This window comes from Bufo bufo, chromosome 1 (genome assembly GCF_905171765.1).
Source record: "Bufo bufo chromosome 1, aBufBuf1.1, whole genome shotgun sequence".
NCBI lineage: Eukaryota > Metazoa > Chordata > Amphibia > Anura > Bufonidae > Bufo > Bufo bufo.
In genome coordinates, this window is record NC_053389.1 from 425711037 (window position 1) to 425727428 (window position 16392).

Below are 16392 nucleotides of genomic sequence, written 5' to 3' on the forward strand. Positions count from 1 at the left end.
GTCCAAAAAATTCATTTTTATTTATAAAAAAATACCAAATTTACCAAAAATTTGTAAAAAATTTCCAAGTTTCAATTTCTCTACTTCTATAATACATAGTAATACAAAAATAGTTATTACTTTTCTTTCCCCATATGTTTACTTTATGTTTGGATCAATTTGGGAATGATATTTTATTTTTGGGGGATGTTACAAGGCTTAGAAGTTTAGAAGCAAATCTTGAAATTTTTTAGAAATTTTCAAAAACCCACTTTTTAGTGACCAGTTCAGGTCTGAAGTCACTTTGTGAGGCTAACATAATAGACATCACCCCATCTAAGAAACTACACCCCTCAAGGTATTCAAAACTGATTTTAGAAACTTTGTTAACCATTTAGGTGTTGCACAAGAGTTATTGGCAAATGGAGATGAAATTTGAGAATTTAAATTTTTTGGAAAATTTTCTATTTTAATCAATTTTTTCCAGTAACAAAGCAAGGGTTAACAGCCAAACAAAATGCTATATTTATTGCCCCGATTCTGTAGTTTGCAGAAACACCCCATGTGTGGCCGTAAACTACTGTACGGGCACAGAATAGGGCGTAGAGGGAAAGGTGCGCCCCTATGCTTTTTGGAAGGCAGATTTTGCTGGACTGGTTTATTTACACCATGTCCCATTTGAAGCCCCCCTGATGCACCCGTAGAGTAGAAACTCCATAAAAGTGACCCCATCTAAGAAACTACACCCTAAAGGTATTCAAAACTGATTTTACAAACATTGTTAACCCTTTAGGTGTTCCACAAGAATTAATGGAAAATAGAGATACAATTTCAAAATTTCAGTTTTTTGGCAGATTTTCCATTTTAATATTTTTTTCCAGTTACAAAGCAAGGGATAACAGCCTAACAAAACTCTATATTTATGGCTCTGATTCTGTAGTTTACAGAAACACCCCATATGTGGTCGTAAACCGCTGTACGGGCACACGGCAGGGCGCAGAAGGAAAGGAATGCCATATGGTTTTTGGAAGGCAGATTTTGCTGGACCGTTTTTTTGACACCATGTCACATTTGAAGCCCCCCTGATGCACCCCTAGAGTAAAAACTCCAAAAAAGTGACCCCATTTTAGAAACTACGGGATAAGGTAGCAGTATTGTTGATACTAATTTAGGGTACATATGGTTTTTGGTTGCTCTATATTACACTTTTTGTGAGGCAAGGTAACAAGAAATAGCTGTTTTGGCACAGTTTTTATTTTTTGTTATTTACAAAATTCATCTGACAGGTTAGATCATGTGGTATTTTTATAGAGCAGGTTGTCATGGACGCGGCGATACCTAATATGTATACAATTTTTTTAATGTAAGTTTTACACAATGATTTCATTTTTGAAACAAAAAAAATCATGTTTTAGTGTCTCCATAGTCTGAGAGCCATAGTTTTTTCAGTTTTTGGGCGAATATCTTTGGCAGGGTATGATTTTTGCGGGATGAGGTGACGGTTTGATTGGCACTATTTTGGGGTGCGTATGACTTTTTGATCGCTTGCTATTACACTTTTTGTGATTTAAGGTGACAAAAATGCCGGTTTCAGGCTCTGATCTGCTCTCTGCAGATCAGAGCCTGAAATCAGATAGTGTCCTCGTAATACCCCCCCCGATCTGTGCCCCCCATCTGTGCCCCTCCAAGCCCCACTTGTGTCCGCCTGCAGCTCATCTGCTCCTGCGCTCATCTCCTAGAGGCAGCTGCCCTGATGCGGTCCGCCCCCTGCCCGCCCCATGCATTATCACCCGCCCCTCCTGCCCCAGCATCCCTCAATGTTGGCGGCCGTACCCCCCCGATCCCCCCTCCCCCTTTCCAGCGCTTCCCCCGATCCCCCTGCTGTGTGTGATGGCGGCGGCTCCATTCCTGAGCCGCCGCCATCAGCAGAGAGTGTCAGCTCTATGCTGACACTCACCTGTAACCCCATGGGGTTAATAGAGGGAGGGAGCTCCCTCTCTCAACCATCGGGGCTGCAGCGCTGTGATTGCAGCACCCGATGGTTGCCATGGCAATCGGACGCTTTGCAAAAGCGTCCGCTGTTGCCACCTACAGGGCATTACAGGGCATCTAATAGTATTATACTTTGCAATGCAAGAGCATTGCAAAGTATAATACAGCCATCAGCCCCACTGGATCTTCTTGATCCAAGAGGGCCTTGATAAAAAAAAGAAAGTGAAAATAATAAAAATGAAAAATAAATAAATAAAAATGTAAATTAAAAAAAGAAATTGCCTTTTCCTATAAAAAAAAATTAAAAAATAAAATAAAATACACATATTAGGTGTCCCCGCGTCCGTAACGACCGTCTCTATAAATATATCACATGATAGACCCCGTCCGATAAACACCATAAAAAAAAACTGCCAAAAAAGCTATTTTTGTCACCTTACATCACAAAAAGTGCAACAGCAAGCAATAAAAAAGGCTTATGACCCCCAAAATAGTACCAATCAAACCGTCACCTCATCCCGCAAAAAATAATACCCTATTTAAGACAATCACCCAAAGAATAAAAAAGCTATGGCTCTCAGACTATAGAGACACTAAAACATCATTTTTTGGGTTTCAGAAATGCTATTATTGTGTAAAACTTAAATAAATAAGAAAAAGTATACATATTAGGTATTGCCACGTCCGTAACGATCTGCTCTATAAAACTATCACATGACCTAACTCCTCAGATGAACGCTGTAAAAATAAATAAATGAAAACTGTTCCAAAACAGTCAATTTTTGGGTCACCTTGCCCCATAAAGTGTAATAATGAATGATCAAAAAATCCTCTGTACCCAAAAATCGTACAAATAAAAACCTCAACACTTTCTGCAAAAAACGAGCCCCTGCACAAGACGATCGGCAGAAAAATAAAAAACATATGGCGTTCAGAAAACCAATTTAGCAAAATCTGCCTTCCAAAATCCGTATGGCATTCCTTTCTTTCTGCGCCCTGCCTTGTGCCCGTACAGCAGTTTACGACCACATGTGGGGTGTTTCTGTAAACCGTGGAATCAGAGTAATAAATATTGAGTTTTGTTTGGCTGTTAACCCTCAATGTGTTAAAGAAAAAAATTGAATAAAATGGAAAATCTGCCAAAAAAGTGAAATTAAGAAATTTCATCTCCATTTTCCTTTAATTCTTGTGGAACGCCTAAAGGGTTAACAAAGTTTGTAAAATCAGTTTTGAGTAACTTGAGGAATGTAGTTTCAACAATGGGGTCATTTTAGGCGGGTATCCACTATGTAGGCCCCACAAAGTGACTTCAGACATGAACTGATCCTTAAAAAGTGGGTTTTGGAAATTTTCTAAAAAAAAATTAAGAATTGCTTCTAAACTTCTAAGCCTTCTAACGTCCTAAATAAATAAAATGACATTTCTAAATTGATGCCAACATAAAGTAGACATATGGTGAATGTTAAGTAATAAATATTTTATTAGGTATGACTTTCTGTTTTAGAAGCAGAGAAATTGAAATTTTGAAAATTGAGAATTTTTTAAAATTTTGGGTAAATTTGGGATTTTTTCATAAATAAAGGTGAAATATATTGACTCAAATATATGACTATCATTGAGTACAATGTGTCATGAGAAAACAATCTCAGAATGGCTTGGATAAGTAAAAGTGTTCCAAAGCTATTACCACATAAACTGACGCATGTCTTTTTTTTCCCTTTTTTTAATTTTTTTTTTGACCCAAGACCCACTTGGTTCTTGAACATCCAGTGGGTCTGATGTCTGTATAATACAGTACAGTACACTATATAGTGTACTGTACTGTATTTTCACTTTACAAAGTCTGCTCGGCTATCGCAATTTTAAAAATTTCCAACAATTCAGGTCTGAAGTCACTTTGTGGGGCTTACATAGTGGAAACCCCCCATAAATGTCCCCATTGTAGAAACTACAACCCTCAAGTTACTCATATTTAACAAACTTTGTTAACCCTTTAGGTGTTACACAAGAATTAAAGGAAAATGGAAATGACATTTCTAAATTTCACTTTTTTGGCAGATTTTCCATTTTAATAAAAAAATGTCTTTAACACATCGAGGGTTAATAGCCAAACAAAACTCAATATTTATTACCCTGATTCTTCTATTTACATAAACACCCCACATGTGGTCATAAACTGATGTAAGGGCACACGGCAGGGCGCAGAAGAAAAGGAGCGCCGTATGGTTTTTGGATGCAGATTTTGCCGAACTGGTTTTTAGATGCCATTTCCCATTTGAAGCCCCCCTGATGCACCCTTACAATAGAAACTCCCAAAAAGTGACCCCATTTTGGAAACCAGAGGATAAGAGGCCAGTTTTATTGGTACTATTTTTACTACATATGATTTTTAATTGCTCTATATTACGTTTTTTGTGAGACAAGGTAACAAATAAATGGCTGGTTTGGCACTGTTTTTATTTTTTACAACATTTATCTGACAGGGTAGATCATGTGCTATTTTTGTAGATCAGGTTGTTAACGCATTGATATAAAATGTCTACTTTGTTTGTTTCAGTTTTACTTAATAAAGCATTTTTGAACGCCATATTTTTTTATTTTTCGTCTTGTGCAGGGGCTTGTTTTTTGCAGGAAGAGTTGACGTTTTTCATTGGTACCATTTTTGGGTACATATAATTTTTGAATCATTCGTTATTACACTTTATGAGGCAAGGTGACCAAAAAATTGGTTGTTTTAGCACAGTTTTTATTTATTTATTTTTACAGCGTTCACCTGAGGGTTTAAGACATGTGACAATTTTATTGAGCAGATCGTTACGGATGTGGCAATACTTAACCACCTCAGGACCGCCGTACGCAGGATTGCGTCTTTGCGGCGGTCCTGCTGTTCTGGGTGGACGCGCCGGTGCGTCCTCTCGCGAGACGCGAGATTTCCTGTGAACGCGCGCACACAGGCGCGCGCGTTCACAGGATCGGAAGGTAAGCGAGTGGATCTCCAGCCTGCCAGCGGCGATCGTTCGCTGGCAGGCTGGAGATGTGATCTTTTTTAACCCCTAACAGGTATATTAGACGCTGTTTTGATAACAGCGTCTAATATACCTGGTCCTCTGGTGGTCCCCTTTGTTTGGATCGACCACCAGAGGACACAGGCAGCTCAGTAATATGTTGCACCAAGCACCACTACACTACACCCCCCCCCGTCACTTATTAACCCCTTATTAGCCCTTGATCACCCCTGATCACCCCATATAGACTCCCTGATCACCCCCCTGTCATTGATTACCCCCCTGTCATTGATCACCCCCCTGTAAAGCTCCATTCAGATGTCCGCATGATTTTTACGGATCCACTGATAGACTGATCGGATCCGTAAAAATCATACGGACGTCTGAATGCAGCCTTACAGGGGAGTGATAAATGACGGAGGTGATCACCCCATATAGACTCCCTGATCACCCCCCTGTCATTGATCACCCCCCTGTAAAGCTCCATTCAGATGTCCGCATGATTTTTACGGATAGACTGATCGGATCCGTAAAAATCATACGGACGTCTGAATGCAGCCTTACAGGGGAGTGATCAATGACTGTGGTGATCACCCCATATAGACTCCCTGATCACCCCCCTGTCATTGATTACCCCTCTGTCATTGATCACCCCCCTGTAAAGCTCCATTCAGATGTCCGCATGATTTTTACGGATCCACTGATAGACTGATCGGATCCGTAAAAATCATACGGACGTCTGAATGGAGCCTTACAGGGGAGTGATCAATGACTGTGGTGATCACCCCATATAGACTCCCTGATCACCCCCCTGTCATTGATTACCCCCCTGTCATTGATCACCCCCCTGTAAAGCTCCATTCAGATGTCCGCATGATTTTTACGGATCCACTGATAGACTGATCGGATCCGTAAAAATCATACGGACGTCTGAATGCAGCCTTACAGGGGAGTGATCAATGACTGTGGTGATCACCCCATATAGACTCCCTGATCACCCCCCTGTCATTGATTACCCCTCTGTCATTGATCACCCCCCTGTAAAGCTCCATTCAGATGTCCGCATGATTTTTACGGATCCACTGATAGACTGATCGGATCCGTAAAAATCATACGGACGTCTGAATGCAGCCTTACAGGGGAGTGATCAATGACTGTGGTGATCACCCCATATAGACTCCCTGATCACCCCCCTGTCATTGATTACCCCTCTGTCATTGATCACCCCCCTGTAAAGCTCCATTCAGATGTCCGCATGATTTTTACGGATCCACTGATAGACTGATCGGATCCGTAAAAATCATACGGACGTCTGAATGGAGCCTTACAGGGGAGTGATCAATGACTGTGGTGATCACCCCATATAGACTCCCTGATCACCCCCCTGTCATTGATTACCCCCCTGTCATTGATCACCCCCCTGTAAAGCTCCATTCAGATGTCCGCATGATTTTTACGGATCCACTGATAGACTGATCGGATCCGTAAAAATCATACGGACGTCTGAATGCAGCCTTACAGGGGAGTGATCAATGACTGTGGTGATCACCCCATATAGACTCCCTGATCACCCCCCTGTCATTGATTACCCCTCTGTCATTGATCACCCCCCTGTAAAGCTCCATTCAGATGTCCGCATGATTTTTACGGATCCACTGATAGACTGATCGGATCCATAAAAATCATACGGACGTCTGAATGCAGCCTTACAGGGGAGTGATCAATGACTGTGGTGATCACCCCATATAGACTCCCTGATCACCCCCCTGTCATTGATTACCCCTCTGTCATTGATCACCCCCCCTGTCATTGATCACCCCCCTGTCATTGATCCCCCCCCCCCCCCTCTGTAAGGCTGCATTCAGTCTTTTTTTTGGCCCAAGTTAGCGGAATTTTTTTTTTTTTCTTACAAAGTCACATATTCCACTAACTTGTGACAAAAAATAAAATCTCACATGAACTCACCATACCCCTCACGGAATCCAAATGCGTAACATTTTTTAGACATTTATATTCCAGACTTCTTCTCACGCTTTAGGGCCCCTAGAATGCCAGGGCAGTATAAATACCCCACATGTGACCCCATTTCGGAAAGAAGACACCCCCAGGTATTCCGTGAGGGGCATATTGAGTCCATGAAAGATTGAAATTTTTGTCCCAAGTTAGCGGAACGGGAGACTTTGTGAGAAAAAAATAAAAAATATCAATTTCCGCTAACTTGTGCCAAAAAAAAAAAATTTCTATGAACTCGCCATGCCCCTCATTGAATACCTTGGGGTGTCTTCTTTCCAAAATGGGGTCACATGTGGGGTATTTATACTGCCCTGGCATTCTAGGGGCCCCAAAGCGTGAGAAGAAGTCTGGTATCCAAATGTCTAAAAATGCCCTCCTAAAAGGAATTTGGGCCCCTTTGCGCATCTAGGCTGCAAAAAAGTGTCACACATCTGGTATCGCCGTACTCAGGAGAAGTTGGGGAATGTGTTTTGGGGTGTCATTTTACATATACCCATGCTGGGTGAGATAAATATCTTGGTCAAATGCCAACTTTGTATAAAAAAATGGAAAAAGTTGTCTTTTGCCAAGATATTTCTCTCACCCAGCATGGGTATATGTAAAAAGACACCCCAAAACACATTCCCCAACTTCTCCTGAATACAGAGATACCAGATGTGTGACACTTTTTTGCAGCCTAGGTGGGCAAAGGGGCCCACATTCCAAAGAGCACCTTTCGGATTTCACTGGTCATTTACCTACTTACCACACATTAGGGCCCCTGGAAAATGCCAGGGCAGTATAACTACCCCACAAGTGACCCCATTTTGGAAAGAAGACACCCCAAGGTATTCCGTGAGAGGCATGGCGAGTTCCTAGAATTTTTTATTTTTTGTCACAAGTTAGTGGAAAATGATTTTTTTTTTTTTTTTTTTTTTTCATACAAAGTCTCATATTCCACTAACTTGTGACAAAAAATAAAAACTTCCATGAACTCACTATGCCCATCAGCGAATACCCTGGGGTCTCTTCTTTCCAAAATGGGGTCACTTGTGGGGTAGTTATACTGCCCTGGCATTCTAGGGGCCCAAATGTGTGGTAAGGAGTTTGAAATCAAATTCTGTAAAAAATGACGAGTGAAATCCGAAAGGTGCTCTTTGGAATATGGGCCCCTTTGCCCACCTAGGCTGCAAAAAAGTGTCACACATCTGGTATCTCCGTACTCAGGAGAAGGTGGAGAATGTGTTTTGGGGTGTCATTTTACATATACCCATGCTGGTTGAGAGAAATATCTTGGCAAAAGACAACTTTTCCCATTTTTTTATACAAAGTTGGCATTTGACCAAGATATTTATCTCACCCAGCATGGGTATATGTAAAAAGACACCCCAAAACACATTCCCCAACGTCTCCTGAATACGGCGATACCAGATGTGTGACACTTTTTTGCAGCCTAGGTGGGCAAAGGGGCCCACATTCCAAAGAGCACCTTTCGGATTTCACTGGTCATTTACCTACTTACCACACATTAGGGCCCCTGGAAAATGCCAGGGCAGTATAACTACCCCACAAGTGACCCCATTTTGGAAAGAAGACACCCCAAGGTATTCCGTGAGGGGCATGGCGAGTTCCTAGAATTTTTTATTTTTTGTCACAAGTTAGTGGAAAATGATGATTTTTTTTTTTTATTTTTTTTTCATACAAAGTCTCATATTCCACTAACTTGTGACAAAAAATAAAAACTTCCATGAACTCACTATGCCCATCAGCGAATACCCTGGGGTCTCTTCTTTCCAAAATGGGGTCACTTGTGGGGTAGTTATACTGCCCTGGCATTCTAGGGGCCCAAATGTGTGGTAAGGAGTTTGAAATCAAATTCTGTAAAAAATGACGAGTGAAATTCGAAAGGTGCTCTTTGGAATGTGGGCCCCTTTGCCCATCTAGGCTGCAAAAAAGTGTCACACATCTGGTATCTCCGTACTCAGGAGAAGGTGGGGAATGTGTTTTGGGGTGTCTTTTTACATATACCCATGCTGGGTGAGAGAAATATCTTGGCAAAAGACAACTTTTCCCATTTTTTTATACAAAGTTGGCATTTGACCAAGATATTTATCTCACCCAGCATGGGTATATGTAAAAAGACACCCCAAAACACATTCCCCAACTTCTACTGAATACGGAGATACCAGATGTGTGACACTTTTTTGCAGCCTAGGTGGGCAAAGGGGCCCACATTCCAAAGAGCACCTTTCGGATTTCACTCGTCATTTTTTACAGAATTTGATTTCAAACTCCTTACCACACATTTGGGCCCCTAGAATGCCAGGGCAGTATAACTACCCCACAAGTGACCCCATTTTGGAAAGAAGAGACCCCAAGGTATTTCGTGATGGGCATAGTGAGTTCATGGAAGTTTTTATTTTTTGTCACAAGTTAGTGGAATATGAGACTTTGTAAGAAAAAAAAAAAAAAAGAAAAAAATCATCATTTTCCGCTAACTTGTGACAAAAAATAAAAAGTTCTATGAACTCACTATGCCCATCAGCGAATACCTTAGGGTGTGTATTTTCCGAAATGGGGTCATTTGTGGGGTGTTTGTACTGTCTGGGCATTGTAGAACCTCAGGAAACATGACAGGTGCTCAGAAAGTCAGAGCTGCTTCAAAAAGCGGAAATTCACATTTTTGTACCATAGTTTGTAAACGCTATAACTTTTACCCAAACCATTTTTTTTTTACCCAAACATTTTTTTTTAATCAAAGACATGTAGAACAATAAATTTAGAGCAAAATTTATATATGGATGTCGTTTTTTTTGCAAAATTTTACAACTGAAAGTGAAAAATGTCATTTTTTTGCAAAAAAAATCGTTAAATTTCGATTAATAACAAAAAAAGTAAAAATGTCAGCAGCAATGAAATACCACCAAATGAAAGCTCTATTAGTGAGAAGAAAAGGAGGTAAAATTCATTTGGGTGGTAAGTTGCATGACCGAGCAATAAACGGTCAAAGTAGTGTAGGTCAGAAGTGTAAAAAGTGGCCTGGTCTTTCAGGGTGTTTAAGCACTGGGGGCTGAGGTGGTTAATATGTATACTTTTTCTTATTTATTTAAGTTTTACACAATAATAGCATTTTTTAAACAAAAAAAAATATGATGTTTTAGTGTCTCCATAGTCTGAGAGCTATAGCTTTTTTATTTTTTGACCGATTATCTTAGTTTGGATCTTATTTTTTGCAGGATAAGGTGATGGTTTGATTGGTACTATTTTGGGGGCATACGCCTTTTTGATCGCTTGGTGTTGCACTTTAGGTCATGTTAGGTGCCAAAAAATTGCTTTTTTTGCACTTTTTTTTTTATGGTGTTCACCTGAGGGATAAGGTCATGTGATAGTTTTATAGAGCTGGTTGTTACAGATGTGGTGATACCTAATATGTCTATTTTATTTTTTCTATTTTTAACTTTGTTTTTATTACTTAACTGGCAGGGAAAAAAATTTACACCTGAAACTTTTTTTAATCTTTATTTTTAAAACACTTTATTTTATTTTTATTTTTATTTTTTTTTACACTTTGCGTCCCCCATCGGGTCATACAAGACCTCTGAGGGAAATTTAACTTCATTTTTTATATTTTTTCACTATTCATTTTTTCTGTAACTGACATAGTAGCCCCAGTTACAGGGAAAATACCCCCCCCAGAGAGGCTGTACAGCGAATACAACGCTGTACAGCCTCAGTGCAGGGCTGATCATGGTCTGTGAAAGACCCGACAGCTCCTGTACTATCCCGGCCCTGGCGGTCACATGACCACCGGGCATGGACAGAAAGCGCAAAGTGCTTTCTGATCTGTATACACAGCGCTTGTTGAGCGCTGTGTATGCAGCGATCTAGAAGGTTGGGACACCTGGGAACTGTCCCTGCTTTCTCTCTGGGGTGCCCTGCTGTCACTGACAGCGGGCCCTCCGCTTGGCAGCTGCACGATTAGTGTGCAGCTGCCATCTCTGAATGGACGTTTCAGAACTTGCATTCGGAGATAAACATCCACCCATAGGACGTTTATATCCTGTGGGCGGATGTGAAGTGGTTAAAAAATAAAAAATTTAATATTAAATGTTTAAATCACCCCATTTTCCTAATGTTACATATAAAAACATTAAAAATAGACATAACAGGTATTGCTGCGTCCAAAAATGTGTCAACTATTAAAATCTAAAAATACTTTTCCCACGCAGTGTACACCACAATTAAAAAAGAAATAAAAACAAGCAATTCAACATTATTTATCCCCACAAAATTTTTTAGAGCAGTGATCAAAAAGTTGTATGCCCCCCAAAAAATGGTACAAATAAAAACTACAGTATGTCCTGCCAAAAACAAGCCCTCATGCAGCTCTGTGGAAGGAAATATGAAAAAGTTATGGCCGTCAGAAAAAGGCAATGCAAAGAAATTATTATTTTTTTTTTTAAAGTAGTAAAAATAAAACTATAGCCCACTCGTACCATCTATCATCATAACAGAAATTTTTTGGTAAAGGGGAGATGTATTCTTTTTTGGGATGGAGGCTTTTTATTTTTCTACTTTCATATTCATTTTTTCACATTAATATACACTCACCTAAAGAATTATTAGGAACACCATACTAATACGGTGTTGGACCCCCTTTTGCCTTCAGAACTGCCTTAATTCTACGTGGCATTGATTCAACAAGGTGCTGATAGCATTCTTTAGAAATGTTGGCCCATATTGATAGGATAGCATCTTGCAGTTGATGGAGATTTGAGGGATGCACATCCAGGGCACGAAGCTCCCGTTCCACCACATCCCAAAGATGCTCTATTGGGTTGAGATCTGGTGACTGTGGGGGCCATTTTGGTACAGTGAACTCATTGTCATGTTCAAGAAACCAATTTGAAATGATTCGAGCTTTGTGACATGGTGCATTATCCTGCTGGAAGTAGCCATCAGAGGATGGATACATGTTCTCATTCTGTTTACGCCAAATTCGGACAGAAATCGAGACTCATCAGACCAGGCAACATTTTTCCAGTCTTCAACAGTCCAATTTTGGTGAGCTCGTGCAAATTGTAGCCTCTTTTTCCTATTTGTAGTGGAAATGAGTGGTACCCGGTGGGGTCTTCTGCTGTTGTAGCCCATCCGCTTCAAGGTTGTGCGTGTTGTGGCTTCACAAATGCTTTGCTGCATACCTCGGTTGTAACGAGTGGTTATTTCAGTCAACGTTGCTCTTCTATCAGCTTGAATCAGTTGGCCCATTCTCCTCTGACCTCTAGCATCCACAAGGCATTTTTGCCCACAGGACTGCCGCATACTGGATGGTTTTCCCTTTTCACACCATTCTTTGTAAACCCTAAAAATGGTTGTGCGTGAAAATCCCAGTAACTGAGCAGATTGTGAAATACTCAGACCGGCCCGTCTGACACCAACAACCATGCCACGCTCAAAATTGCTTAAATCACCTTTCTTTCCCATTCTGACATTCAGTTTGGAGTTCAAGAGATTGTCTTGACCAGGACCACCCCCGTAAATGCATTGTAGCAACTGCCATGTGATTGGTTGACTAGATAATTGCATTAATGAGAAATAGAACAGGTGTTCCTAATAATTCTTTAGGTGAGTGTGTATATATATATATATATATATATGTATAAATAAATACACCGCAGCACTTCCAGTAGGTGAAAATAGTGGGATCCTTTTATTCACCCATGCTTTATATATATATATATATATATATATATATAGCTTGAAAAAGATAGGACTGCACTCCAAATAAAGTGAAAAATCAGTGGAGCTTTATTCACCCATAACTTTGGCAACTTAGCGACGTTTCGGCTCACAAGAGCCTTCTTCCAGCTGGAAGAAGGCTCTTGTGAGCCGAAACGTCGCTAAGTTGCCAAAGTTATGGGTGAATAAAGCTCCACTGATTTTTCACTTTATTTGGAGTGCAGTCCTATCTTTTTCAAGCCATATTGTTGGGGTACTGCCGCTGCCTCTGTGGATTTTGCACCCGACTCCTGGTGGTGCTCCCGCTGGATTTTTCTTCTATATATATATATATATATATATAAATTATTATTATTTTTTACATCTTACTGCATTACTTATTTTTTTGTGCTATGGCGGCACAAGAAAGCAGTCAACATATTATCTACTGACATTATGTGGTTCCCTAATAGCTGCATAAATGCAGAATATGAGTGCTATGTTCAGGAGTTTATTGTGACAGGGCCTGGTTATTTCATGCACAGGTAACATGCTGGTAACCATTAATTTACATGTTGGGGTCCAGATGGGATTAATAGGAGCCCATGGTATGTGTGCCCAGTATCTGGAGTATGTTAATTACAGCCATACCCGACATCCCCCTGCAGCAAGAACCCCTTCATAATTGGGGGAAGGGGGCAGTAAATACAGCAGTTATGCAGACTGGCTGTCTGCAAATTGCCATATATTTGATACGGTCAGGAAGGGGTTAAGGATAAGGCAAAGCAGTAAAACAACAAGAATTTGAAAAGAAATACTGGAGAGAAATGAAAGACAACATACTAAAGTTAATATAAAGTTTCTGCATTATTCTATGCTACCCATAAAATGAATACATTCCTATTCATACAGCTGTAATATGATGCCATTATTCTGATTATGCAGTGTCACAGATATGAAGCACAAAATAGATCTGATCTGTTTGTAGCTCATGATTCTATTCAATTCTTTTTTTTAGATAAATGAAAAAGAAACCAAGATGAAAACCGAGGACAATGGCAACATCACAGCTATTCACCGCAGCTCCCGGCCACCGGGGACTATATATTTGGAAGAAAGGGAAAAGAAAACGATCCCCTTACACACACGTTTAACTAAAAAGATAAGGAAAACCTGTAACTGTTCCTCCAAAAAAGCCAAAGAGGCACTACTCAGCTTCCTGCCTGTGCTGCAATGGCTCCCTAAATACAAGCCGAAGGAATACTTGCTGGGTGATGCCATGTCAGGCCTAATAGTGGCTATTCTGCTAGTTCCACAGTCAATTGCTTATTCTCTTTTGGCTGGGCAGGAACCTATCTATGGCCTTTACACCTCATTTTTTGCCTGCATTATATATTTTTTAATGGGAACCTCTAAACATATCCATGTTGGAATATTTGGGGTCTTGTGCTTGATGGTTGGTGAAATTGTGGACCGAGAACTACAAGCAGCAGGTTACGATAAACTGGATAACCAAAGAAGCCAGCTGTCATCAATGGCTGGCTTACTGGCAAATGAAACGCTTGATGCGAATCAGACTTCAAGGATGACTTGTGATAGAAGCTGCTATGCAATTACAGTCGGAGCCACCGTTACATTTATGGCGGGATTTTATCAGGTATGTTGTGAAAAAGTATACAAAAAATTGGGGAGGATTAATCAAAAGCAGTGCATAATGGAGTAGGGTTGCACCGGGTATCGAACTTTTAACACCCAATTAATACTTTTGTACCCGGATCGATCCGATATCGGGATTTTCTATTTTACGATACTAAGCTGTGCAGTATCACTTACAGAACATTGTGCGCACCGCCCTCACCGCGCACCATGTTTTCAGCTGGCACAGAGGAGAAGGAGGGAGTCCCTTTCCTCTGTGACGTAGCCACCACTGCCACCAATGAGAAGATGGCACTGAGGAGAAGGAGAGGGGCTGTGGCCACTGCACAAACCAATAAATATAAATAACCCAATAATACAAATGTGTGTGTCGGGTGCCGGCTGTATCACACCTGGCCTCAATGACAGGGCACAGCAATCCTGCGAACCCCGTCAATAAACCTCTCTGGTGCGGCACCCGAGGGGTTAATTGACACGGTTCAACCGGATCCCTGTCATTTGCCCTCATTTGTATTAACGGTTTAATTATATTAATTGGTGGTGCAGTGCGCTCCCCCACCTCTGTATTATAATCATTGGTGGCACAGTTCTCCCCCCCTCACCTCCCCAGTATTCTATTCAATGGTAGCAGTGGCCTGCCCCCCCAGTATTATAGTCATTTGTGGCAGTGGCCACAGGGTCTCCTCCTCAGTATCTTCATTGGTGCCAGTGGCAGCTTCCCATCGGAGATCCAGCAGTAAAATCAGTTACCATGGCAGCCAGGACACTACTGAAGCCATCCATGGCTGCCATGGTGAGCTCCCTGCTGCTGTGTGCACAAAGCACAGGGCAGCAGGGAGCGTGTGAAATCCTATTCATCCTAATAGAGCTCTATTAGGGTGAATAGGACAAGGGTTCTAGCCCCCTAAGCGGGCTAATAGTTATTAAACAAAAAGTAAAAAAAAAAAAAAAGGTAAAAAAAAAACACCAAAGTTTAAATCACCCCCTTTTCCAATTGTACATATAAAATATATAAACAATAAAAAAAAAACATATTGCATATCGCCACGCCTGAAAAAGTCCGAACTATTAAAATATTTAAATGGTGAACGCCATTACAGAAAAATAAAATAAAAAAACATGCAATTTCCCCCTAAAATTAGGATAGGACTGTTCTATTATGGGCCGGAAGTTCCATAAAAATACGGAATGCACACAACTTTTTTGGTGTTTTATTTTTATTGCGTGGTATCGAATGGAATTGAGTATCGCAATACTTTTATGGTATCGAAATCGAATCAAAATTCTGGTATTGTGACAACCCTATAGTGGAGTGGTTGGCCCTTTTGAATATGAAAGAATATAAAAGAAATGTGATTAGTTGCTACACACGAAATGTCCACGGGTTTGGCCCAATTCTAGCCCGATTAGATATGCCAATCCTATAATGCGCTTTGAATCAGGCACTGCTAAATTGTGAAAGGGAAAGACATTTTTTATGTATGAATTTTCAATGATCTGTATCACCAAGCCAGTCAGCACGCATAAATTACGGGAAGCAGTTTCCAAGGAGGTAGTACCCAAACCGGTTCTGATAATTTAGTGCAGGTTTAAAGGGAGGAAATTCAGTGTTAACCCCTTAATAACTAGGCCTGAAAAAGGCCTTAATGGCCTGCAAAATGTTTTAGTTTTTTTGTCTCTGCATTTCTTCAGCCATAATTTTTATTTTTTTATTGGTGCGACTGTCTTGTTTTTTTTTAGGAGTAATATTATTTTTTGGTCTTTTTAAGATATACATAATTATTTTGGGGTGTGAAAATATATAAAAAAATAATTTTGGGTGTTTTTTTAACGTCATTTATGTTTCACGCTAAATAACCTGATAAAAGCATTTTTCGGGCTGTTATGTTGGTATGGATACCTAGTATGTGTGCTCAATAAAATGTATTTTACAATAAATATTGTCAATATATATATTTTTATTTGTTATTTTATATCATTTACAACATTTTTTTAAAATCCCATTATGGGATTTCTATTTTATAACATTTTATTTTAGACTAATACGTGT

At 40.2% G+C, this 16392-nt stretch overlaps 1 protein-coding gene across 2 annotated transcripts in view; it reads left to right on the forward strand.

Annotated features, from left to right (window-relative positions):
- The window catches only part of SLC26A2 (solute carrier family 26 member 2), a 184823-nt gene that overhangs the window by 131057 nt on the left and 37374 nt on the right, over nucleotides 1–16392 (forward strand). For both annotated transcript variants that reach the window (XM_040406551.1, XM_040406559.1), the window contains exon 2: nucleotides 13705–14343. In XM_040406551.1, coding sequence (XP_040262485.1) covers nucleotides 13726–14343 — 618 coding nt within the window. In that variant the 5' untranslated portion in view covers nucleotides 13705–13725. The remainder of the gene's footprint in view (nucleotides 1–13704; nucleotides 14344–16392) is intronic.